Here is a 25052-nt window from a genome sequence, read left to right as displayed (position 1 = left end):
CTGTTGCTGTTAAAATACAATAACTATTTGTTTATTCAGAACTGGAATCACACAGGTTGAAGTATTCAACAACATGTCTATTCTGGACTCAGTGCAACACAGAGGTCATGCTCAGCATTGAGTCTATTTCTGTACTTGTTTTTAAGTATGTCAGAGTTGAGAACCATGACTCACATAGGTATGTGGTGCCAAACTGGACGAGAACATCTACTGCTTTCTCAGTCAGGCAGGAGACCGCTTCCTGCGTTAGATGAACAACCCAGAACTGTGTGAGTGCGTTTGCCTCAAAAAGCATCTTGCTTCAATCAGTATATTCCAGTTATTATTTTTGTATTTTAACAGCAACAGTTCCAACCTAGATCATTTTTTCATCTTCATCTGCACTGTTACTTATTATTAGTAGCTTGTTAGCTTTATTTGCCTAACATTAGCTGTTAACTGTGTACAAGGCCAGGTGATTGTTTGAAAGAGAAACTCACATCTACTACTGTTGACTAACCCCATTCCGTACAAATTTCACGCAACTGCGGCATTCAAACGAGGCTGCAATGAAAACGAATGGGACTGTAGCGAATGTGTTGGCTTCAAAATCTGGGGTGTGAACTACGTTTCTATTCAAGAGTTGATTGACATGGTAATAGCCCTCTAGTATTAGAGAAAAGTTTTAAAAAACGGACCCCTCTGACGCTGTACGTTAAATTGTGACGTGTCATGACGTACAGCATGCATAATGCAACTCATTCTGTGCTGTACAGCCTCTCTCCACCAGGTGTAGTGCTCCTCTCGCACATTAAAAACAAGAAAGGGACAGGGACAGGAACAGGGACAGGGTAAGGGGGGATACCAAGTCAATTCCAGTAATCAATTATATAATTATACATTTACTCTGACACGTTGCGACAGGTCCACGACCCACTTTGGGTCTCGACCCATACTTTAAAAAAGGGTGATCTAAGCTATTTAATATAGAATTTAAGATAAGTGTAGCCGCTGAAACGGTGCTATGTCTAGTTCTAAAACCAGACTGGTGCTTTTTTTTTTTATCTCCAAAGATTTTACCCTTTTCCAGAATTTTGCTGGATTTCTCCACTCAGATACACAATTAAAGAAGTATTTTGAGTGTTGCTTTTCTAACCAGTGTAAGACAGCTATTTCTCAAATGTCTGAAGGACTGCACGTCAGAGGTAGAATCAGTCAATTAAGCCTTAGCCCAAACTAAGTTTCTTTCATGAAATCTTTCAGAAAATTCATGTGTGAACCATGGGTTAGATCTGTCTTTTACCCTTAATCTCTTATATGGGGCATGCTTATCTGCAATAGAGTTAAACAGAGAGGTAAATTATTTAAGGGTCTGATAGAGGACACATACAACAATCATACAACCACAGGTCAGACAGGAAATGTTGCTCATTGAAAATTCTGAATTTCCTCTTTGTAATAATGTATGGATATGATTTTGGTAGCTTAGTATCTCCAATGCAGGCAACAAGACAATGGTCACTAAGCTCGTTAGCAAAGATTCCACTGGCTGTATACTTGTAAGGATGATTTCCAAAATGTTTTTCAGGGTGTATTAAGTTGAGTTATATGTAGCTCAGCACAAATATCTTTCAGTCTATCTGATACTGGCATCACCAATCCAGGTTAAGCTCACCCAATATGAATCATTCAGATTTAGCATAGTTACAGTGCCGTGTGAAAGTATTCACCCCCTTGGCGTTTTTCCCATTTTGTTGCATTACAACCTGGAATTTAGATATATTTTTATTTGGATTTCATGTAACGGACATACACAAAATAATACAAATTGGTGAAGTGAAAAAAATAACTTGTTTAAAAATATTCTCAAAACTTTTTTTCGGAAAAGTGGTGCGCGCATATGTATCCACCCCCAATTACCTTCAGAAGTCACATAATTAGTTAAATAAAGTTCACCTGTGTGCAATCTAAGTGTCACATGATCTCAGTATATATATATATATATATATATATATATATATATATATATATATACACCTGTTCTGAAAGGCCCAAGAGTCTGCAACACCACTAAGCAAGGGGCATCACCAAGCAAGCGGCACTATGAAGAGCAAGGAGCTCGCCAAACAGGTCAGGGACAAAGTTGTGAAGTACAGATCAGGGTTGGGTTATAAAAAAATATCTTGAAACTTTGAACATCCCACGGAGCACCATTAAATCCATTATTAAAAAAATATAAACAATATGGCACCACAACAAACCTGCCAAGAGAGGGCCGCCCACCAAAACTCACAGATCAGGCAAGGAGGGCATTGATCAGAGAGGCAACAAAGAGACCAAAGACAACCCTGAAGGAGCTGCAAAGCTCCACAGCGGAGATTGGAGTATCTGTCCATAGGACCAATTTAATCCGCTTCGCGGAAGAGTGGCAAGAAAAAATCCATTGCTTAAAGAAAAAAATAAGCAACACGTTTGGTGTTCGCCAAAAGGCGTGTGGGAACATTTGTATTTTTATTTCACCTTTATTTAACCAGGTAGGCTAGTTGAGAACAAGTTCTCATTTGCAACTGCGACCTGGCCAAGATAAAGCAAAGCAGTTCGACACATACAACAACACAGAATGACACATGGAGTAAAACAAACATACAATCAATAATACAATAGAAAACTCTATATACAGCATGTGCAAATGAGGTAGCATCGGAGAGGTAAAGCAATAAATAGGCTATGGTGGCAAATTAATTACAATATAGCAATTAAACACTGGAATGGTAGGATGTGCAGAAGATGAATGTGCAAGATGAGATACTAGGGTGCAAAGGAGCAAGATAAATAAATAAATACCGTATTGGAATGAGGTAGATTGGATGGGCTATTTACAGATGAGCTATGTACAGGTGCAGTGATCTGTGAGCTGCTCTAACAGCTGGTGTGTAAAGCTAGTGAGAGAGGTAAGAGTCTCCAGCTTCAGAGTTTTTGCAGTTCGTTCCAGTCATTGGCAGCAGAGAACTGGAAGGAGAGGCGGCCAAAGGAATAATTGGCTTTGGGGGTGACCAGTGAGATATACCTGCTGGAGCGCTTGCTACAGGTGGGTGCTGCTATGGTGACCAGTGAGCTGAGATAAGGCGGGGCTTTACCTAGCAGAGACTTGTAGATGACCTGGAGCCAGTGGGTTTGGCGACGAGTATGAAGCGAGGGCCAGCCAACGAGAGCATACAGGTCGCAGTGGTGGGTAGTATATGTGGTTTTAGTGACAAAACGGATGGCAGTGTGATAGACTGCATCCATTTTGTTGAGTAGGACGTTGGAGGCTATTTTGTAAATGACATCGCCGAAGTCGAGGATCAGTAGGATGGTCAGTTTTACAGAGGTATGTTTGGCAGCATGAGTGAAGGATGCTTTGTTGCGAAATAGGAAGCCGACTCTAGATTTCATTTTGGATTGGAGATGTTTAATGTGAGGCTGGAAGGAGAGTTTACAGTCTAACCAGACACCTAGGTATTTGTAGTTGTCCATATATTCTAAGTCAGAACCGTCCAGAGTAGTGATGCTGGACGGGCGGGCAGGTGCGGGCAGGGATCGGTTGAAGAGCATGCATTTAGTTATACTTGCATTTAAGAGCAGTTTGAGGTCATGGAAGGATAGTTGTTTGGCATTGAAGCTCATCTGGAGGTTAGTTAACACAGTGTCCAACGAAGGGCCAGAGGTATACAGAATGGTGTCATCCGCGTGGAGGTGGATCAAAGAATCACCAGCAGCGAGAGCGACATCATTGATGTATACAGAGAATAGAGTCGGCCCGAGAATTCAACCCTGTGGCACTCCCATAGAAACTGCCAGAGGTCCGGACAACAGGCCCTCCGATTTGACACACTGAACTCTATGGGGCGGCAGGGTAGCCTAGTGGTTAGAGCGTTGGACTAGTAACCGGAAGGTTGCAAGTTCAAATCCCTGAGCTGACAAGGCACAAATCTGTCGTTCTGTCCCTGAACAGGCAGTTAACCCACTGTTCCTAGGCCGTCATTGAAAATAAGAATTTGTTCTTAACTGACTTGCCTAGTAAAATAAAATAAATAAAAAATCGGAGAACCAAGCAAGGCAATCATTTGAGAAACCAAGGCTGTTGAGTCTGCCAATAAGAATGTTGTGATTGACAGAGTCGAAAGGCTTAGCCAGGCCGATGAATATGGTGGTTATGATATCGTTTAGGACCTTGAGCGTGGCTGAGGTGCACCCATGACCAGCTCTGAAACCAGATTGCGTAGCGGAGAAGGTACGGTGAGATTCGAAATGGTCGGTAATCTGTTTGTTAACTAGGCTTTCAAAGACATTAGAAAGGCAGGGTAGAATAGATATAGGCAGTTTGGGTCCCTTTGAAGAGGAGGATGACCGCGGCAGTTTTCCAATCTATGGGAATCTCAGATGATACGAAAGAGAGGTTGAACAGGCTAGTAATATGGGTTGCAATAATTTCGGCAGATCATTTTAGAAAGAGAGGGTCCAGATTGTCTAGGCCGGCTGATTTGTAGGAGTCCAGATTCTGCAGCTCTTTCAGAACATCAGCTATCTGGATTTGGGTGAAGGAGAAGTGGGGAAGGTTTGGGCGAGTTGCTGTGGGGAGCGCAGGGCTGTTGACCGGGGTAGGGGTAGCCAGGTGGAAAGCATGGCCAGCCGTAGAAAAATGCTTATTGAAATTCTCAATTATTGTAGATTTATCGGTAGTGCCAGTGTTTCCTAGCCTGAGTGCAGTGGGCAGCTGGGAGGAGGTGCTCTTATTCTCCATGGACTTTACAGTATCCCAGAACTTTTTTGAGATTGTACTGCAGGATGCAAATTTCTGTTTGAAAAAGCTAGCCTTAGCTTTCCTAACTGCCTGTGTATAATGGTCCTAACTTCCCTGAAAAGTTGCATATCACGGGGGCTATTCGATGCTAATGCAGAACGCCACAGGATGTTTTTGTGCTGGTCAAGGGCAGACAGGTCTGGAGTGAACCAAGGGCTATATCTATTCCTAGTTCTACATTTTTTGAATGGAGCATGCTTATTTAAGATGTTGAGGAATGCACTTTTAAAGAATAACCAGGCATCCTCTACTGACGGGATGAGGTCAATGTCATTCCAGGATACCCCGGCCAGGTCGATTAGAAAGGCCTGTTCGCTTTCAGTGATGAGGGGTGGTCGTTTGACCGCAGACCCATTACGGATGCTGCCAATGAGGCAGTGATCGCTGAGATCTTGGTTGAAAACAGCAGAGGTGTATTTGGAGGGCGAGTTAGTTAGGATGATATCTATGAGGGTGCCCGTGTTTACGGATTTGGGGTTGTAACTGGTAGTTTCATTGATAATTTGTGTGAGATTGAGGGCATCAAGCTTAGATTGTAGGATGACCGGGGTGTTAAGCATGTCCCAGTTTAGGTCACCTAGCAGCACAAGCTCAGACAATAGATGGGTGGCAATCAATTCACATATGTTGTCCAGGGCACAGCTGGGGGCAGAGGGTGGTCTATAGCAAGCGGCAACAGTGAGAGAATTGTTTCTGGAAAGGTGAATTTTTAGAAGTAGAAGCTCAAATTGTTTTGGTACAGACCTGGATAGTAAGACAGAACTCTGCAGGCTATCGCTGCAGTGGATTGCAACACCGCCCCCTTCGGCAGTTCTATCTTGGCGGAAAATGTTATAGTTAGGGATGGAAATTTCAGGGTTTTTGGTGGTTTTCCTAAGCTAGGATTCAGACACGGCTAAGACATCCGGGTTGGCAGAATGTGCTAAAACAGTGAATAAAGTGAACTTAGGGAGTAGGCTTCTAATGTTAACATGCATGAAACCAAGGCTTTTACGGTTACAGAAGTCAACAAATGAGAGCACCTGGGGAGTAGGAGTGGAGCTAGGCACTGCAGGTCTTGGATTAACCTCTACATCACCAGAGGAACAGAGGAGAAGTAGGATAAGAGTACGGCTAAATGCTATAAGGAGTGGCCATCTAGCATGTTCAGAACAGAGAGTAAAGGGAGCAGGTTTCTGGGCACGATAGCATAGATTCAAGGCATAATGTACAGACAAAGGTATGGTAGGAAGAGAGTACATTGGAGGTAAACCTAGGCATTGAGTAATGATGAGAGAGATATAGTCTCTAGAGACGTTTAAACCAGGTGATGTCATCGCATATGTGGGAGGTGAAACAACATGGTCGGTTAAGGCATATTGAGCAGGGCTAGAGGTTCTACAGTGAAATAAGACAGTAATCACTAACCAGGACAGTAATAGACAAGGCATATTGATATTAGGGAGAGGCATGCGTAGCCAAGTGATCGTATGGGTCCAGTGAGTGGTTGGGCTGGCTGGGGACATGGCGATTCAGACAGTTAGCAGGCCGGGACTAGCAAGCTAGCAGGCCGGGGCTAGCAAGCTAGCATAAGGGCCTTAGAGGGACATCGCGATGGGGGAAAGTCTGTTTTTGTCTCCTCGTGTGGTGACGTCGATAGACCAGTCGTGGAATTAGTATGGTTCCAAGTAGCAGAGGGGTCCAAGTCCAATTTGCAAAATGGGTTTAGTTATCCAAGAAACTGGCCGATGGATCAGCTAACAGTCCAATATGCTATAGATAGCTAGCAGGCCGCGGTTAGCAGAATGGGCCTTCAGGGGAAATCGTGCCTGAGGGGCTTGTTGGGATCCTTGGGCAGATTATGTCAGTATTCCAGTCGTGAAGGATCGGCGGGGTTCCGTGCCCCGTACCGGCAGTAGAACACCTGTTTGATATGATAGCTAGCTAGCTTTATCCTTTAGCTCGATGCTTGGGGGCTTTTAATATAAGCTCCCTCTCTTGTCGGTCAGTAAAGCCACCAAGCATTGAAGGAAGGCAGCTAGCTGGTTAGCTAACTAACTAACGCTACTTGTTGGTGGCCCTTACTATAACTAACCTGGCGAAAGTTAGCTAGCTGGAGCGATGGCCAGGTAATGTTAGATAGTCACATGGCAGCACAGGTATTCTGTTGCATCCCCTCCTCTCCACACCCACACTGCCTCTGTTCATTCATTCAATCTTGTGAACGACATTAAAAAAATGAATTAATGCAGTCGAAATGCTTGTCCGTCTTTGTTGTTTAAGTTTGGATATTGATTGAAAGAACGGTACACGAATCACGATGCAGTGCCAGCCATGTTATTTGTGAGGATTGTGAGGTGCTATACAAATTAGACAGTCACAAGACAGGGAATTGACACATCAAGGGAACTGTATAGGCTACTGGGTTAAATAGAATAGTAGCCTGAAATCTGGACACTGACTGTAGGTCTATAACCATTCACATTGCCTAATATAATGTTAACTCCTGCAGAATGAAGCATTTCTTGCAGTAAAATGCTACACCAAATGTACATTTTAACACCGGAACAGGAGTGGAGGGACCGTCTGTAAAGGTGCTATCTTTATCACCATCATAAAAGTTGATAGTAGCCTATTTCAACCACATAAAATATGTATCCAAGACAAACTGAAATCTTATTAGAAACGTTAGGTAGTTTTTATAGCTGTTAATTTACTTAATTAAAACCGGTTAAACTGATTTAAATTATTTTACATTTTTGTGCATTTTCACCCCGTTCCCCAAATGTCTTTGCTATATTGTGTGCAGAGAAGCCGAGATGAAAGAGAAAACTTTACTGATTCAACTTTATTGAAGCATTCATTTTATCAATGTATTGCATTATTCTGGTGAGCAAGGGTTTATTTAGTATTCTATGTTGCCTAGATGAGTTGACTAACAAATAGCCTACCAAAATGTCAGAAATGATAAACGGAGACATAGGCCTATCTAAAAGCGCTGTCAAAAAAAATCGCTCCGCCATCTGACTGTATAGCACATTTTCTATATTTGGAGTTTAGGGTCGGGTGCGGGCCTCCAATTTTCAGTTTATCACACTGGCCTATAGTCGGTTGGTTACGTATCGCCATTGCGGGCGGGCAGGTGAACAAACAGCTAGCTGACCCCTGCCCCACTAATGAGAGTCCAAGGAAGCACAGGAGAATACAAACTACTGCAGTGAAGGGTAAAAGGTCCCCCCGCCCACAAACTGCACCACAACTTCCCTCATGGTCCAGACTTCTGATCAGGGTGCAGTGTCACCTTACGGATCAAAGGGGCAGATGGATGTTTACCTAAGAGGCCCTTTATGATTGAATAAATTGGGCATATTAGGCCTACCAATGAATTTATCTGACACTGTGTGCAACATCATTTGAAATACAGTACATTGCTTCTAACATTTTCTCACATGCTGCATGTATTTCAAAGTCCTGCGAATGTTGCTCTGTGTTCATCACAATCCTGCCACTGCCCAAATACATACCTGTCACATGTCTATTATACTGACCCACCACACCCACAGTTCAATATACTGGCCCACCACTAATATTCAATGTGCCATACATTCACCTGTAGGTGGCAGCATGGAGTTTCAATGTAATTCCCCATACTGGCAGTCTATGGGTATTATTGGGTACACATACAGTATATTGACTCATTGGGGACTGCTAGGGGTTTAGACCATTTAGCACTTACAGGTTTGCCCATGTTCATTTTTCCATTTTGGGGGGGTGCTGTCAATTGTTCCCTGACTAAGTGTAGCCTACACATGATATTTTATGGATGGAGCTTTGGGTTAATTTCTGGATGACTTGATTGAGATTGATGCCATGTCTCATTCTCCTGGAGTCTATAAGAAGTGTATGTGGGATGACGATCAATGGCTGGAGAGAAAAAAATAGGTCGGTGCAATTCTATCACTTTAAAAACAGGCAATACATAAGGCAATACGTAATGTATTCGAGTACAAAAAAACAAGATAGGCCTACATGTTTGTTATAGAAATCTCCCCCTCTCTCCCTCCCTTCCTTCAGCTCTCTTACACTCCCTTTTCCTTCTCCCGCCTTGATTCCCTCTGTCTCTCTTTCCTTTCCTCTCTCTCGCTCGCTCTCTCTCTCTCTCTTTCGCTATCCATCTCCTCAGGGGAAGCTCTTTGAACCTTTCAGCCCAGTTAAAGGGAACAAAAGGAAACAAATCACATTGTTCTTTCAAGAATTTTTCTTGTTCACTGCCTTTCATTGCCTCTTTTTTAGGCACTTCTCTCATTCAGATCCCAGAAGTCAATGGTTCTTTACATCCCGACTTGACAAGTAAGGAGGATACAAACTAATCCCCTTAATCTGGCCTTTCTCCCGCGCACAGCCACAGGGAGAGAGGGACCACAGAGAGTAATCCTGTAGAGGACACAATAGGATTAGGCTGCGACTCTCAGAGTGACAATCAGGTATCTACTGAGTGATCTGCAAAGTAGGGCCGACTTTCTTAAATTTTACTTATTTTGTCAGGGGAAGGGGGGGGGGGATCTTTCTTTGAGGGCTAGTAGAAGTCCCTCTGACAGGACTGTGTTCCTCAGCCCAGGGACCTGTGGATGACTGACAGGTGAGAGTTAGAGTTGATGGTGTTTGGGATGGAGAGGTTGGTGTCATTCACATTCTGGTACAAACAAAGGCACAGACAAACAATTAATTTGAGTGAAACCATTTTCCTTCAGTAAATGTTAAAGTGGGTTCCCTCTGTCTTCCTTAAGAGCAAACACATGGGAATGGGTCGCTGCACAAAGGGAAGGGTTCGAGGAGCACAGATGTGCCTCTTCCCGATGGTGCAGCGAATTTCCCAAGGCAGGAGTTGAAGGCCCTCCTTTTTTAAAAGTTCACATTTCTGATGCATTGCGTTGACAGCCGGTCCAAACAGTTTCTTCAGCTCGACAGGAGCGTCAAGGAAACCTGCTTTCTCTCGGTCCGACAGGCTGTACAAGTTGAGCCACAGGGCTCTCTCCCCCACCAATGCAAGGCTCATGGCACGGCCAGTCCTGAATGTCGCCTCTGGAGGTTAAGGTCTGTGACACCACAGATCTCATCCCAAAGGTCTGGGTTACACTTGCCAATGGCTAGGAGACTATGCATCTCCAGCATCAAATTGGCTTGGTAGGCCAACGGTTTGGACATAACATTCAACGTCCATAATTAACATGCGGTAGACATGTAGACTTTTTGGTAGATGGATGTGGAAATGTGGTCCGTCTTATCAGGGAGGGAAGTGCCTGTCAGTGACGAGGCACTGGGGTTGAGGTGGTTGGCCAGTGACGGCTCGATCACCGGTGGCTTGCCAAGGCCCAGATCCTCTATGTTCTTGACATTCATGTTGGCAAAAAGTCTGGTTTGGACTTTGCCTGTCAAGGGTTTGTCCCAGTTACGTTTGGCTTGCCTGGGACGGTGCGAGAGGGGAGTTTCCTCCATTCATACCAGTCTCTCTCTGCGCTGCCACCCCCAATGGGTTCGGGCCACTCAATGCTGAGTCTGGCCACTGCCCGTTTTGAAGATGCCGATGGGCAAATATCTGTTATCTGCCATCAATGCCCTGCTAAGGGTGGAAGAGGGCCTAAAGGTAAGGGTTTGCGCCTCCATGTCCTCTTCCTCTTCTGTGCCTTGAGGAGGTCAGTCATGCCCTCGCTATTGTACTCGTCGACGACAAGGTTCCCTTCAACCTCCTCCAGGGCCAAGCCCTGAAAGAGTGGGTGAAGGTCCTTGGGGTAGCCGTCCAAGACTTCGGCCCATGTGGGCTGGGTCTGTGAGGTAGCCTCCCTGCTTGAAGGCAGTGTAGGAGACTGATCAAGCTGGGCTGCTCTGCACAATCTTCAACGGAGGGTGTTAGCAGTCTTTCCTCCGAGTCATGGACGCATGACTCGGAGTCGTAGAATGCCGCTTGTGTGTGTTTTCGAGCGCAAGGCAGACTGCACACAGGGGGTGCGTGTCTTTGCCTGATCTGGTTTCCCCGCATGGACACGTATTTTCCGGTGCTAGAGCAGGGGCCATCGCCTTGCTCGGTACGCCTTGGGCCAGGGTAGCAGGCTCCATGGCTCCAAAAAACAAGATCTTCCGAGAACAAAGTGAAACTTAACTAGCGGCCTCCACGTGGGCTAATAGCCTAGCTAGTTAGCACAGTGCTAGCAGGAGTAAGATAATCCTTTAACAATATGAACATAGCTAGCATTCACCTCGTGGGCTAGTAGCCTAGCTAGCAGCATACTGTTAGCCAAAGGAAGATAGTGCTTTGTTAGTCTTCCACTTCCAACTAACAAAAGCGTGTTTCTCGACAGATAAGCAGTATAGCTAGGACGGTATGTCTAGTAAATGCGGCACGGTAGTGGGTTGAGCTAAACGAGATAGCAAACTAGTAGCTAGTCGGTAGGATAGCCAGATTTGAGGCGAACAAGCCAGGTTAGCTAAGCCTTGAAGTCTCACTAGCTAGCCGTGTGACACTAGTTACGACAGGAGAATAAGGGAAGAAAAAGCGGAAAAGCTCATTCTTACCGAAGACGAGAGCTGAACAACCTGCACTCTGAGTTATGATCTAGCGGCACACCTGTGAACAGTTTAGCAAGAAACCTGCAAACAATTAAGCAAGAAACATGGCTCAAGTCCTGCTGAGGAGAGCTTAGAGAAGTGCTCTTCGTGAGGAAGAGAGGTGAGAATGACCAGAGGGTGGGCGTGTGGCATCTTATAATGAGGGGAGGGGTCATCTCATTCGCCACTCGACCTGACTGTCTCTGAAAGACATGTGATTGGTTCTTCGGACTTCTGAGATTCAGGTGAATCTCACATGTGAAAACTCTATTAGTGGTGTCATGCATGCATTTACTCTCATCGCCTGTAGATGGCAGCATTGGTATAAAAGTTATAGAATTCAAACAGGTTTTCTTTCTAAAATGTGATTCAACTGGATGCTAGAGCTCCAGCACCTTTTGGTACATAAATGCACAATGGTAAGTCAGTGTAAAAACCTTTTAACAGACAGCCCATTTATAACAGCTCAACCACCTCCCCAAAACCAATCTCAACCCTGGTATGATGCTCCTATGCTCAGCCCAGAATTGCTCTGACATCTGATCCTCTCTGTGGTTGTACCCCCTGAGCCCAAGGAAACAAGGCTCACCTCCACTGAAAGGGAAGCCATTCCTTCCATTCAAGTCCAATGAACTTGGCCAAAGAAAACACTGTGTGATTCTTCACATGTTCTCATGTTACTCTGCTAGTCTTGCTAAGTGCTGAGGATAAATTACAGGTTATCCATTGTGAGAGAGAACAAAGTCAAAGGATGGTGGATTGCTCTGTGAGACAGGTGCCAGTGAGTTACTCTGTGTTTATCTAGTGGGAGAAGTAACAGTAGTGGTACGGAAATTACAATTCTAATTGGTCAAACCATATTGTGTTGAAAACAGTTAAACATTGTTCCTTCACACACACACAGCCTGGTTTGTTCCATCAGCACTCATCTGCTAACACGTTTTGGCATTAAGCTAATGCAATTTGGTGCAAGTCATGCTCCACTGCGAGGTAGTTGCAGTACTAGACTATACTTTATTTCCACATCCGTCATCTGCTTGATCCAAGTGTGTGTGTGATTTACGTCTTAAAGCAGGTCGCCACTAACCCACAGACGCACCCTGATGCTCTGCATATGGTTCCCTCAGCTAAATATACTGTGTGTCTCGGCTGGCTGTGTTTCAGTGAGGTCACGATGGCTTGCCCTCTTCATACTTGCTAGACTCTTCATTTGGAGATCCTGCTAAACAAACAGCCACCAAGGCCAGAACATTTAGCAAAATCTAATGAGTGTATCTAAATGTAGAATTCTGCTAGCCATACTTTTCTTATTTCACAAGCCATTTACTAACAATTTGTACTGGTACATTTAACTTGAATTAAAATCCTTATCTTTTGTGTTGTTGTTGTTGTTAGATCTGACAACACAATAACAAATAACCATGGATTTAATCATTTCTGTCAATGGACAAGTTGTTATATACATTTCTGAAACAGGAATCACATTGTTTAGATGTAAATTACAGTGGTACAACTTGTACAACAGTAGCTTTCTAAATCATGATGTAACTGAATATGATGTCACAGAAATTAAGGCAGTGTGGCAGAGTTGAGTGAGGTGAAATCCTTTGTCTCCCTGCTAAGCTCCCATCACCTGTGACTGAGAGAGGTTTGCACAGGTGCCCTCTGCACCCACTCCTCCTCATCCATTCCCACCAAACTGACACTACTGAGGGAGAGGGGCAGGCATAGGCAAGGCATACATCACTCACTATTGAGTCTGTATGTGAGCCCATGGTTTGTGCAAGTGTAGCTAGGTGAGTGTGTTGTGCGTATTGGTGTGTGTGGGCTCTTTAGGTGTGATGAGGGATACCACAAATACCCTTCGTGTGACCCTCAGCCCAGCCCCTTCTCCACCACTTCTGTCCCACCAGGGGGTCTTCATTTCAGCCTCTTCCTGAGAGTGGGGTAGGTGGGTGGTGGGGTTGGGTGAGTCACTGTGTTGAGTTTGTGACGGAACCTCAGACAACAGCACTGCATCGTGGGTACCAAGTAGTGTGGCCTAAAGGCTCTTCCGTCTGGGGCATCCTCTGTGTGTGTGTATGTGTGTGCTTCCTCACACGGTCAGGCATTTCATACCAAGCCACACAATAGGGGAAGGACGACATTGTAAACTATCAAATCCTCATTATCATCAGTGCAAAACCAGTGTATCTAGCCCTTTCACGCAGTGTTTCAGTCCACTGAGTTACAGATAACAAAACACTGGCCACACTACTGAACAACTTCTGTGGGGCCCCTTCCCTGGGTAGTTATGATTAATTCAACTCTGCCGTCTCTGGGGGCCACATCTCCTGCATGGTTGTGCAATGTCTGTCCGCAGCATGGCCATTCCTCTTTTCTGCTACTGTGATATAAGCTAATGGACTGCCCCACCTTGCATATGATCTAATATATGCCATTAATGGCCAGCAGGGAGGGTCTCCGGGAATTCACTGTGGAACCCCGCCAAATGCACACACCCCAATCTCCAAATCACCCTCCCACCCAAGCACAACACAGAATAAACCCCCAAACTATCTCTCCCCACTGACCAAACGAATCCGAAGACAGAAATGAGTCTAATTTGAACTATCTATGACTGACACACCGCCAGGTGTACGTGGGGTTTGGATATGCTTCTAGAACTTTGATATGCCAGATGTGTGTATATTTGACATCTGTCCATCAAATGAATCCTTACATTATAAGATGTGGATTTTCTAAGCTCAAACACTTCAATCCATAAAACTGATTGATCACAGGTGTTGAGGTCAAATGAATGGAAGCCTAAACACGGCGTTTCTATGTTACTGTCAGTGGCTAATATGGTTTTATCCCCTCAAAGCAAATGACAGAACCCACAGCCACTCAAAGTGTAAGGTGGAAACACCTCCCTGTGTGTTCTTCAATGGAAGACTTATCTAGGTTAGGGCTTTAGCCTGTTTGTGTGTGTCTGTGGGCCTCCAGGCCACTGGATTAGTTCTGTAACAACAGGTTATTGCATGCCCTCTAGTCCAGGATATGTGTTGCCCTGGCAGAGGTTAATATGTTGGTATCAGTGTGGCGTATCCCCATATTTGATATTTCATGCATGGACATTCCCAACGGTCTTTCTAGCTTCAGAGTTCCAGTTATTACAGAGAATGAAGCCATTTACTGTCAAAAACATAGAATTTATTGTTTTAAATCCTAACAGCTGTCTGTGGGAGTGGGCGTTATCTGCGAGGCCGGGGGCCCTGTTTGAAGTCAAGAGAGTGCAGTGCTGTGGCGAGGGCAGCGTACAGGTGAGAGGTGTTGAAACGCAGGCAGTACACTGGGCTACTCACAGCAGAGGACAGCTGGAACATCTGTGGCAAGGACAACCACAGTCATAAATGGCACTCACCCACACACATTTGATTCCATACACACACACACACGCACGCACGCACGCACACGCACACACACACACACCTCTAAGCAGCGGGTTTGCCGCTTATCCCACGTCCGTATGACGCCATAGTAAGAGGAGCCACTGGCAATCATGTGATTCCCATCCGTCTGGATGCAGTAGAGGGCACTGTCGTGAGGCTCCTCCCACTCCATGACACACTTCCTGTTGGGACAGGAGGAAATGACATCAGAGAATGTTCAGAAAAAGTAGACATCCGTTTAATTTGAAATACAGCATGACAGCAATACGGCATTCATTTTGTGTGGTAAAAGGACCACTGCAACACAGTGCAGAGTGTGACTGGATTTAGGAGTGTGCACTCTGAAGAATTTTAAAGAAGGCAAATGTCTGTGTGCATGTTATGAGGAAGTTACATTTTGTATGTTGGTGTGCGTTTTGTGAGGACGCTGAAACTTCCTCTGTTGTTAACGGAAAGGCGCTGGGGTGTTGGAGCGCTAGCTGGGTTTGCAGTGGGGAAGGAGGTGGTGGTAGGGGAAGTATTTTGGGGGTTCTGCCAATAGAGATCGATCATCCATTAGAGCCTCATCAATAAGTGATGCACAGGGACCGAGAGCAGACAGAAGGGCAGCGGAGATGTCTGGAGTCACTCTCACAAGTATGCACATACGCAAATACACAAGGGCGCACATACAGATAGGCTTTTACACACACACACACACACACACACACACACACACACACACACACACACACACACACACAGTCTGTTCGTCCTCATTTTAGCAATCCAATGAGTGCGAGCTCAATTCCCTGTAATTAGCCAGGTTTCCATCCAACCAATGAATTACCTGACACATTAAAAAAAACTCACGGCAGGCCTGATGGAAACAGCTAATTTGTTGGTAAAATCTCCTTAATGCCAACTCGAAACAACACGCGAGGCAATAAATACATTCTGCCACAATTGCGGTGGAAACACTGTTATGAGCAACTATTGATATAATAACCATGATGTCAAAGAAAACGTGATATATACATTGTAGCCTATAGCCACCACGTGGAAATGCATGAAGAGTTTATAGGCAGATGAAATCAGTTATGATGGACTTCACATCGTGGTTGTAAGTGTGTGACGAGCTTCATGCAAATTTCCAATAACTATCTAGGGTATTATTTGAATGCTGGTGACATGATGATCGGTGCTATGCTGCGCTAACATTATCGACCCAAAAAAATCATCTTTCTCTTTATCGGCAAACCGTTGCCTACACTAGAAAGCATACGCAAAAACCAGATTGGGAAAGTTTGCTATTTATCTCAACAGTTTTTGTGACAAAGCCACATCGGTAAAAAGAAACGCGATGGAAACACAATGAACTTCAGATTTTTATTCGCTACTTAGAAACTAAGCACAAAAGTGCTTTTAATGTGCACTAAAACACCACGCACAGCTTTTTATCAAGTCAATTTGATGGAAACACGTCTGGTGGGAAAATGCACTTCTTTTATTGTGTATTTTAGAATATACACATGAAAAGCTGATCGCAAATTGGATGGAAACCTAGCTAGTGGGTACTAAAGGGTTGAGAGACACCACCAGATATAGACAAATATAGCACCGATTCAACCAGACTCAAAGGAGGGTCGCCATCACAAGTCTACTTTGCCTGTCGTGGCATCTGAGGTTAAAGACATAAAATAACATTGTGTGTGTCTGAGAGTTTGAGCTGTGTCGGTTTCTCAGAGTGTGTTTTTCTGGGACAATTTGAGACAAGAGTGCATGAGGTAGACTAGGCCAATTGGGCTGACTCCTCTTTCTCTCTTTTTCCCTCTCTCTGCCAAACCTATAGCCGACGTGGTGTGTGGTTAGTCGGACGAGGTGAGAATGCAACAGTTTGTGAACAAAACGCATACACACTGACCATTTCACCCAGAGAATGTCACAGCCACGACACAAAAACATAACTAAATAAGACAATACCACATTGCATGAGAAAACTATTTGCCATGACCCAATTACAAAAAGCCACACTATAAATACAAAGAAACAACCCCAAAAAGATGATGAAATGACCAAACACACAAAAACACAAAACTCACATATTCAACAAGACCATAAGATGATTGATCAACCTGATAAGACACTACGTACATCCCAACAACACTACACAACATAAAGCCATAACAAGAGACAACACCAAGACAACACTGTATTTCAGACAGAGAACAAAGTGTGTGTGTTGGGCATGTGTTTTTGTCCGCTGGTCAGTTACACTCAAGGCGTCTGCGAGACTCAAAGTCCTGCTTTCAGCGGGAACCCAAGGTCCAGACACCCTGCACCACCTCACTGTCCCAGGGAGCCTCCTGGTGGTGCTGTGTGTGTGAATTATTGATGTCTAAAGAGGGACCCCCTCCCAGCCCAACCCCCCGCTCAACTCCCCAGAGCTAACTGACAATCAGCTCTTATTTGTGTTACTTGACTGACCCACGCCACACACACACACACACACACACACACACACTGCACCCAAATAAAAAGGCACCCTCCCCTCTGATAGCAGGACCCTGCTTGGTTTGTAGTGGAAATGTGCAAGGGTCCGCATCATTCAGGTACCGCCCTGATTGGACTGGGTTGGAATATACTGTGCTCTTTCTTTTTGAAAGATGGGAGTGGAGGGGAATGATTGGACTGTGTTGATAGTGCTGTTATGTGTGCTGTGTTGACTCATAGCACGTGTGTGTAGATGTGTATGATGTAGCCGTGATGTTATTCTTGTTTTGGTATGGCTCAGAACGCCTCTTTGCCAATCATAATGCTTGACCGGAATCTACATTTTGACAATTTATACATAAATACGAACAAAATGATTGATTGACAGCTTAATATATGGACTACCTGACTGACAGACTGACGGCTGACTGATTGACAGTGTACCTGGGGCTGAGGCGAAGGTCCCAGGAGCGGATGTAGGTGTCATAGCCACAGGTGAGCAGCTGGACAGGCGACTCATAGACTATATCCAACACACCTGCACCCCGACGGAACTCTGAACCCAGACAACACAGCAGCTCACACCTGAGAGAGAGGGAGGATGGAGAAATAGGGAGAAAGTAAGAAGAAAGATGAAGACAGAGACAGTTCAGGGGAAGTTCTGCACCTAAGATCACAGGCATGTTACACTGTATCAATACTATAAATGCCTGCTGGCTACTGACTACTAATATGTCCAATACAGGATGTCCTTAGTGCTTCAAATGAGGATGTGCAGTTTTCACTTGAAACCATGAATAATAAATGGAGCCCCTACTCATTGATGTAAGGTATAACTCACCTTAACCCACAGTGAGATGGATAAAACACTATTTCCACCTGTCTCGGTCTTTATAGCGGTTGATCCTTGATACACCCCTAAGCTCTCTGTGTGTATCTTTATATTCCCATATACTACCATTCTCTCTCCATCTCTATATTCCCAATCCCACTGGCTCCAGACCACCCAGAGGAGATCAAAGTCAACACCTCTCTATCTGGGAGAGGGCTCTGAGACTGATTACAGGGATCCCCCCACACTACAACACCAGGATGGTGAGGTGTGTGTGTGAGAGAGAGAGAGAATGAGCGAGAGAGAGAAAGAGAATGAGAGAGAGAGAGAAGACATCGTGGTGTATGAATGCACAAAGGATGTGTAAGGTGTGTGTATGGGCAGTACCATGCTCTTGTGATCACAGTCCTCCGTTGGCTGCCCACTCGGCGGCTCTGATTCTTGGAGAATAACTTGCCCTCCGCAGGGCGGATTATTGCAGAATAACTGTCTCTTTGTTGCGGTTTAATTCCCTCCATGACCGTGACTGTGTGTTACTCGCAGACCTTTGATACCTGCTCCCTAGCAACCATTTAAAGGAGGCCACTGGCCCTGGTGACCGCACTCCCTCCCCCTTCTCGCTCGTGCCCCCACTGCTCCAAACACCAGGGGCAGACTAGTAATCCGCTAGCCTCACCCCAGGGGGCCATCTTATTGGACGAGGGCTTTCCCCACGTGGTGTCTTATTGGACGAGAGATTTCTCAGAGCTGGGGTCTAAGCCTGGCCAATGGGGAGTCCGTGATGGGGCTCTCTCTCTGGGATATGTGTCTGTGTGGGGTACCGATCCCTCATTTTCTTTTTTACTGCTAAAACCCAGAGCTTAACGCATGTTGGACAAAGAACACCTATACCACTCAAGCCACACGTGAATAATTGACTCATAACTCAAATGTGTCTTATAGACAGCCCCTACACCACTCAACCGACAAGGCAATAGGCCAATCAAGTCGTTATCTAAATACAATGTCTCACAGACAAACCCAATTGTGCTGATCGCACTCAAGGTCTTCGTGGCCCTCTAAAAATGTCAAACACCAAGGTGAGACGCTAAAAATCCAGATCCCTGAAAGCGGTCTTCACATCTGCGTCGAGAACTTAAAGCCATAATAGCACTGTGCGGTGGATGGCGAGCAGCAGAACAGCCGGGATTGTCAAATTGTTAGGTCACCACTTTTATGAGCCTCAGGAAGATTACAGGACGGAGCATAACCATATAATCTGTCAGAAGGACTGTATCTGCTAGTGCGGCTGCCGCTTGCCTTTGAGCTGCGGCTTGATTGTGTGATCTGACAATCTCATGTCTGGGTCCACACCATCACATACTTGAGTCTGGTCCAAAGCATGCCTGAGTGGGATGTTACATGGTTGAGTCTATAAAATAAACCTGACGAGTCGTTACCGTCACATACGGTCTGAGTCTGTCCGAATGTAGCCTGTCACATTCTTGAGTCTGTGAAATCACAGGGATGAGCCAATACCGTATATATATATATATATATATATATATATATATATATATATATATATATATATATATACACACAGTTGAAGTCGGAAGTTCACATACACTTAGGTTGGAGTCATTAAAACTGTTTTTTCAACCACTTAACAAACTATAGTTTTGACAAGTAGGTTAGGACATCTACTTTCTGCATGACGCAAGTAATTTTCCAACAATTGTTTACAGACAGATTACAGATTATTTAATTTATAATTCACTGTATCACAATTCCAGTGGGTCAGAAGTTTACATACACTAAGGTGACTGGGCCTTTAAACAGCCTGGAAAATTCCAGAATATGATGTCATGGCTTTACAAGCTTCTTATAGGCAAATTTACATAATTTAAGTCAGTTGGAGGTGTAACCGTGGATGTATTTCAAGGCCTACCTTCAAACTCAGTGCCTTTTTGCTTGACATCATGGGAAAATTAAAAGAAATCAGCCAAGACATCAGAAAAAAAATTGTAGACCTCCACAAGTCTGGCTCATCCTTGGGAGCAATTTCCAAACGCCTGAAGGTACCACGTTCATATGTACAAACAATAGTACGCAAGTATAAACACCATGGGACCACGCAGTCGTCATACCACTCAGGAAGGAGACGCGTTCTGTCTCCTAGAGATGAACGTACTTTGGTGTGAAAAGTGCAAATCAATCCCAGAACAACAGCAAAGGACCTTGTGAAGATGCTGGAGGAAACATGTACAAAAGTATGTACAGTGAGGGAAAAAAGTATTTGATCCCCTGCTGATTTTGTACGTTTACCCACTGACAAAGAAATGATCAGTCTATAATTTTAATGGTAGGTTTATTTGAACAGAATAACAACAACAAAATCCAGAAAAACACATGTCAAAAATGTTATAAATTGATTTGTATTTTAATGAGGGAAATAAGTATTTGACCCCCTCTCAATCAGAAAGATTTCTGGCTCCCAGGTGTCTTTTATAAAGGTAACGAGCTGAGATTAGGAGCACACTCTTAAAGGGAGTGCTCCTAATCTCAGTTTGTTACCTGTATAAAAGACACATGCCCACAGAAGCAATCAATCAATCAGATTCCAAACTCTCCACCATGGCAAAGACCAAAGATATCTCCAAGGATGTCAGGGACAATATTGTAGACCTACACAAGGCTGGAATGGGCTACAAGACCATCGCCAAGGAGCTTGGTGAGAAGGTGATAACAGTTGGTGCAATTATTCACAATGAACTGTCAATCTCCCTCGGCCTGGGGCTCCATGCAAGATCTCACCTCGTGGAGTTGCAATGATCATGAGAACGGTGAGGAATCAGCCCAGAACTACAAGGGAGGATCTTGTCAATGATCTCAAGGCAGCTGGGACCATAGTCACCAAGAAAACAATTGGTAACACACTACGTCGTGAAGGACTGAAATCCTGCAGTGCCCACTAGGTCCCCCTGCTCAAGAAAGCACATATACAGTGCCTTGCGAAAGTATTCGGCCCCCTTGAACTTTGTGACCTTTTGCCTCATTTCGGGCTTCAAAAAGAAAAAAAATAAAACTGTATTTTTTTGTGAAGAATCAACAACAAGTGGGACACAATCATGAAGTGGAACGACATTTATTGGATATTTCAAACTTTTTTAACAAATAAAAAACTGAAAAATTGGGCGTGCAAAATTATTCAGCCCCCTTAAGTTAATACTTTGTAGCGCCACCTTTTGCTGCGATTACAGCTGTAAGTCGCTTGGGGTATGTCTATCAGTTTTGCACATCGAGAGACTGAAATTTTTTCCCATTCCTCCTTGCAAAACAGCTCGAGCTCAGTGAGGTTGGATGGAGAGCATTTGTGAACAGCAGTTTTCAGTTCTTTCCACAGATTCTCGATTGGATTCAGGTCTGGACTTTGACTTGGCCATTCTAACACCTGGATATGTTTATTTTTGAACCATTCCATTGTAGATTTTGCTTTATGTTTTGGATCATTGTCTTGTTGGAAGACAAATCTCCGTCCCAGTCTCAGGTCTTTTGCAGACTCCATCAGGTTTTCTTCCAGAATGGTCCTGTATTTGGCTCCATCCATCTTCCCATCAATTTTAACCATCTTCCCTGTCCCTGCTGAAGAAAAGCAGGCCCAAACCATGATGCTGCCACCACCATGTTTGACAGTGGGGATGGTGTGTTCAGCTGTGTTGCTTTTACGCCAAACATAACGTTTTGCATTGTTGCCAAAAAGTTCCATTTTGGTTTCATCTGACCAGAGCACCTTCTTCCACATGTTTGGTGTGTCTCCCAGGTGGCTTGTGGCAAACTTTAAACGACACTTTTTATGGATATCTTTAAGAAATGGCTTTCTTCTTGCCACTCTTCCATAAAGGCCAGATTTGTGCAATATACGACTGATTGTTGTCCTATGGACAGAGTCTCCCACCTCAGCTGTAGATCTCTGCAGTTCATCCAGAGTGATCATGGGCCTCTTGGCTGCATCTCTGATCAGTCTTCTCCTTGTATGAGCTGAAAGTTTAGAGAGACGGCCAGGTCTTGATAGATTTGCAGTGGTCTGATACTCCTTCCATTTCAATATTATCGCTTGCACAGTGCTCCTTGGGATGTTTAAAGCTTGGGAAATCTTTTTGTATCCAAATCCGGCTTTAAACTTCTTCACAACAGTATCTCGGACCTGCCTGGTGTGTTCCTTGTTCTTCATGATGCTCTCTGCGCTTTTAACGGACCTCTGAGACTATCACAGTGCAGGTGCATTTATACGGAGACTTGATTACACACAGGTGGATTGTATTTATCATCATTAGTCATTTAGGTCAACATTGAATCATTCAGAGATCCTCACTGAACTTCTGGAGAGAGTTTGCTGCACTGAAAGTAAAGGGGCTGAATAATTTTGCACGGCCAATTTTTCAGTTTTTGATTTGTTAAAAAAGTTTGAAATATCCAATAAATGTCGTTCCACTTCATGATTGTGTCCCACTTGTTGTTGATTCTTCACAAAAAAATACAGTTTTATATCTTTATGTTTGAAGCCTGAAATGTGGCAAAAGGTCGCAAAGTTCAAGGGGGCCGAATACTTTCGCAAGGCACTGTACATGCCCGTCTAAAGTTTGCCAATGAACATCTGAATGATTCAGAGGACAACTGGGTGAAAGTGTTGTGGTCAGATGAGACCAAAATGGAGCTCTTTGGCATCAACTCAACTCGCCGTGTTTGGAGGTGTAATGATGCCTATGACCCCAAGAACACCATCCCCACCGTCAAACATGGAGGTGGGGCCTCCCGGGTGGCGCAGTGGTTAAGGGCGCTGTACTGCAGCGCCAGCTGTGCCATCAGAGACTCTGGGTTCGCGCCCAGGCTCTGTCGTAACCGGCCGCGACCGGGAGGTCCGTGGGGCGACACACAATTGGCCTAGCGTCGTCCGGGTTAGGTAGGGCTTGGCCGGTAGGGATGTCCTTGTCTCATCGCGCACCAGCGACTCCTGTGGCGGGCCGGGCGCAGTGCGCACTAACCAAGGTTGCCAGGTGCACAGTGTTTCCTCCGACACATTGGTGCGGCTGGCTTCCGGGTTGGATGCGCGCTGTGTTAAGAAGCAGTGCGGCTTGGTTGCATGACTTTCAACCTTCATCTCTCCCGAGCCCGTACAGGAGTTGAGACAAGATAGTAGCTACTAAAAACAATTGGATACCATGAAAAAGGGGTAAAAATAACAAAAATAAACATGGAGGTTATGCTTTGGGGGTGTTTTTCTGCGGAGGGACAGGACAACTTCACCGAATCAGATGGACGGGGCCATGTGGCCTAGCCAAGAGACTATCTGTGGAGGGACCTGAAGGTTCGAGTTGCCAAATGTCAACCTCGAAACGTTAATGACTTGGAGAAGATCTGCAAAGAGGGGACAAAATCCCTCCCAAAAATCCCTACCATTAAAATTATAGACGGATCATTTCTTTGTCAGTGGGCAAACGTACAAAATCAGCAGGGGATAAAATACTTTTTTCCCTCACTATATATCCACAGTAAAAAAAAGTCCTATATCAACATAACCTGAAAGGCCACTCAGCAAGGAACAAGTCACTGGTCAAAAACCGCCATAAAAAAGCCGGACTACGGTTTGCAACTGCACATGGGGACACATGGAGAAATGTCCTCTGATCTGATGAAACAAAAAGAGAACTGCTTGGCCATACTGACCATCGTTATGTTTGGAGGAACAAGGGGGAGGCTTGCAAGCCGAAGAACACCATCCCAACCGTGAAGCACGGGGGTGGCAGCATCATGTTGTGGGGGTGCTTTGCTGCAGGAGGGACTGGTGCACTTCACAAAATAGATGGCATCATGAGGGTGCAAAATTATGTGGATATATTGAAGCAACATCTCAAGACATCAGTCAGGAAGTTAAAGCTTGATTGCAAACAGGTCTTCCAAATGGACAATGACCCCGTCATACTTCCAAAGTTGTGGCAAAATGGCTTAAGGACAACAAAGTCAAGTATTGGAGTGGCCATCACAAAGCCCTGACCTCAATCCTATAGAAAATTTGTGGGCAGAACTGAAAAATCATGTGCGAGCAAGGCCTACAAACCTGACTCAGTTACACCAGCTCTGTCAGGAGGAATGGGCCAAAATTCACCCAACCTATTGTGGGAAGCTTGTGGAAGGCTACCCGTAAAGTTTGACCCAAGTTAAACAATTTAAAGGCAATGCTACCAAATGCTAATTGAGTGCATGTAAACTTCTGACCCACTGGGAATGTGATGAAAGAAATAAAAGCTGAAATAAATAATTCTCTCTACTATTATTCTAACTTTTCACATTCTTAAAATAAAGTGGTGATCCTAACTGACCTAAGACGGGGAATTTTTACTAGGATTAAATGTCAGGAATTGTGAAAAACTGAGTTTAAATGTTTTTGGCTAAGGTGTATGTAAACTTCCGACTTCAACTGTATATATATTTTTTAAGATGCTATTAGATCCATAAAAACAGGTCATATTTACTACAAGTTAGTTAATACTATTCTGTAGCTGATTTGATTGCATGAGGAAAGGCAATATGAGGGTGTGCGCACCGGCTAGGATGAATAGTGGCTGGTGCGTGAGAGAGAAAAAAAATCTGTAGCGAAAAGTTAGGCCGAGATGCAAAAATATACTTCATTTAATCCATGTTCGAGAAAATACAAAAGGTGAAAGTGCAAAGTGCTAAATAGAAAAAGGAGCAAATGATTGCATGTCACCAAGGATGATGTCTACAATATGGACATGTGGGAGTTCAGAGATCAGTAAGGTGCACTTGGGAGATAGATCATATGGGCAGTATACTCCAGAGTGGAGAGAGGGAACTGCTGCTCTCACACCAATGTTCTGTGACCCCACTCAAACTACAGAGTAGCTAGTGC

At 44.5% G+C, this 25052-nt stretch overlaps 1 protein-coding gene across 2 annotated transcripts in view; it reads right to left on the bottom strand.

Annotated features, from left to right (window-relative positions):
• The window catches only part of fbxw4 (F-box and WD repeat domain containing 4), a 57365-nt gene that overhangs the window by 15591 nt on the left and 16722 nt on the right, over nt 1–25052 (bottom strand). Inside the window, exons 7-9 of one of the 2 annotated variants that reach the window (XM_036983601.1) lie at nt 17755–17895; nt 14879–15020; nt 12814–14772 (exon numbers count right to left, since the gene is read on the bottom strand). In XM_036983601.1, coding sequence (XP_036839496.1) covers nt 14641–14772; nt 14879–15020; nt 17755–17895 — 415 coding nt within the window. In that variant the 3' untranslated portion in view covers nt 12814–14640. Of the gene's footprint in view, nt 1–12813; nt 14773–14878; nt 15021–17754; nt 17896–25052 lie in introns of those variants that run through there. The other variant, XM_036983599.1, reaches the window with a different exon arrangement.

This window comes from Oncorhynchus mykiss, chromosome 1 (assembly GCF_013265735.2).
Source record: "Oncorhynchus mykiss isolate Arlee chromosome 1, USDA_OmykA_1.1, whole genome shotgun sequence".
NCBI classification, from domain to species: Eukaryota; Metazoa; Chordata; class Actinopteri; order Salmoniformes; family Salmonidae; genus Oncorhynchus; species Oncorhynchus mykiss.
The sequence above is the reverse complement of the archived record's forward strand: the minus strand, read 5'-3'. Positions and strand labels throughout refer to the sequence as shown.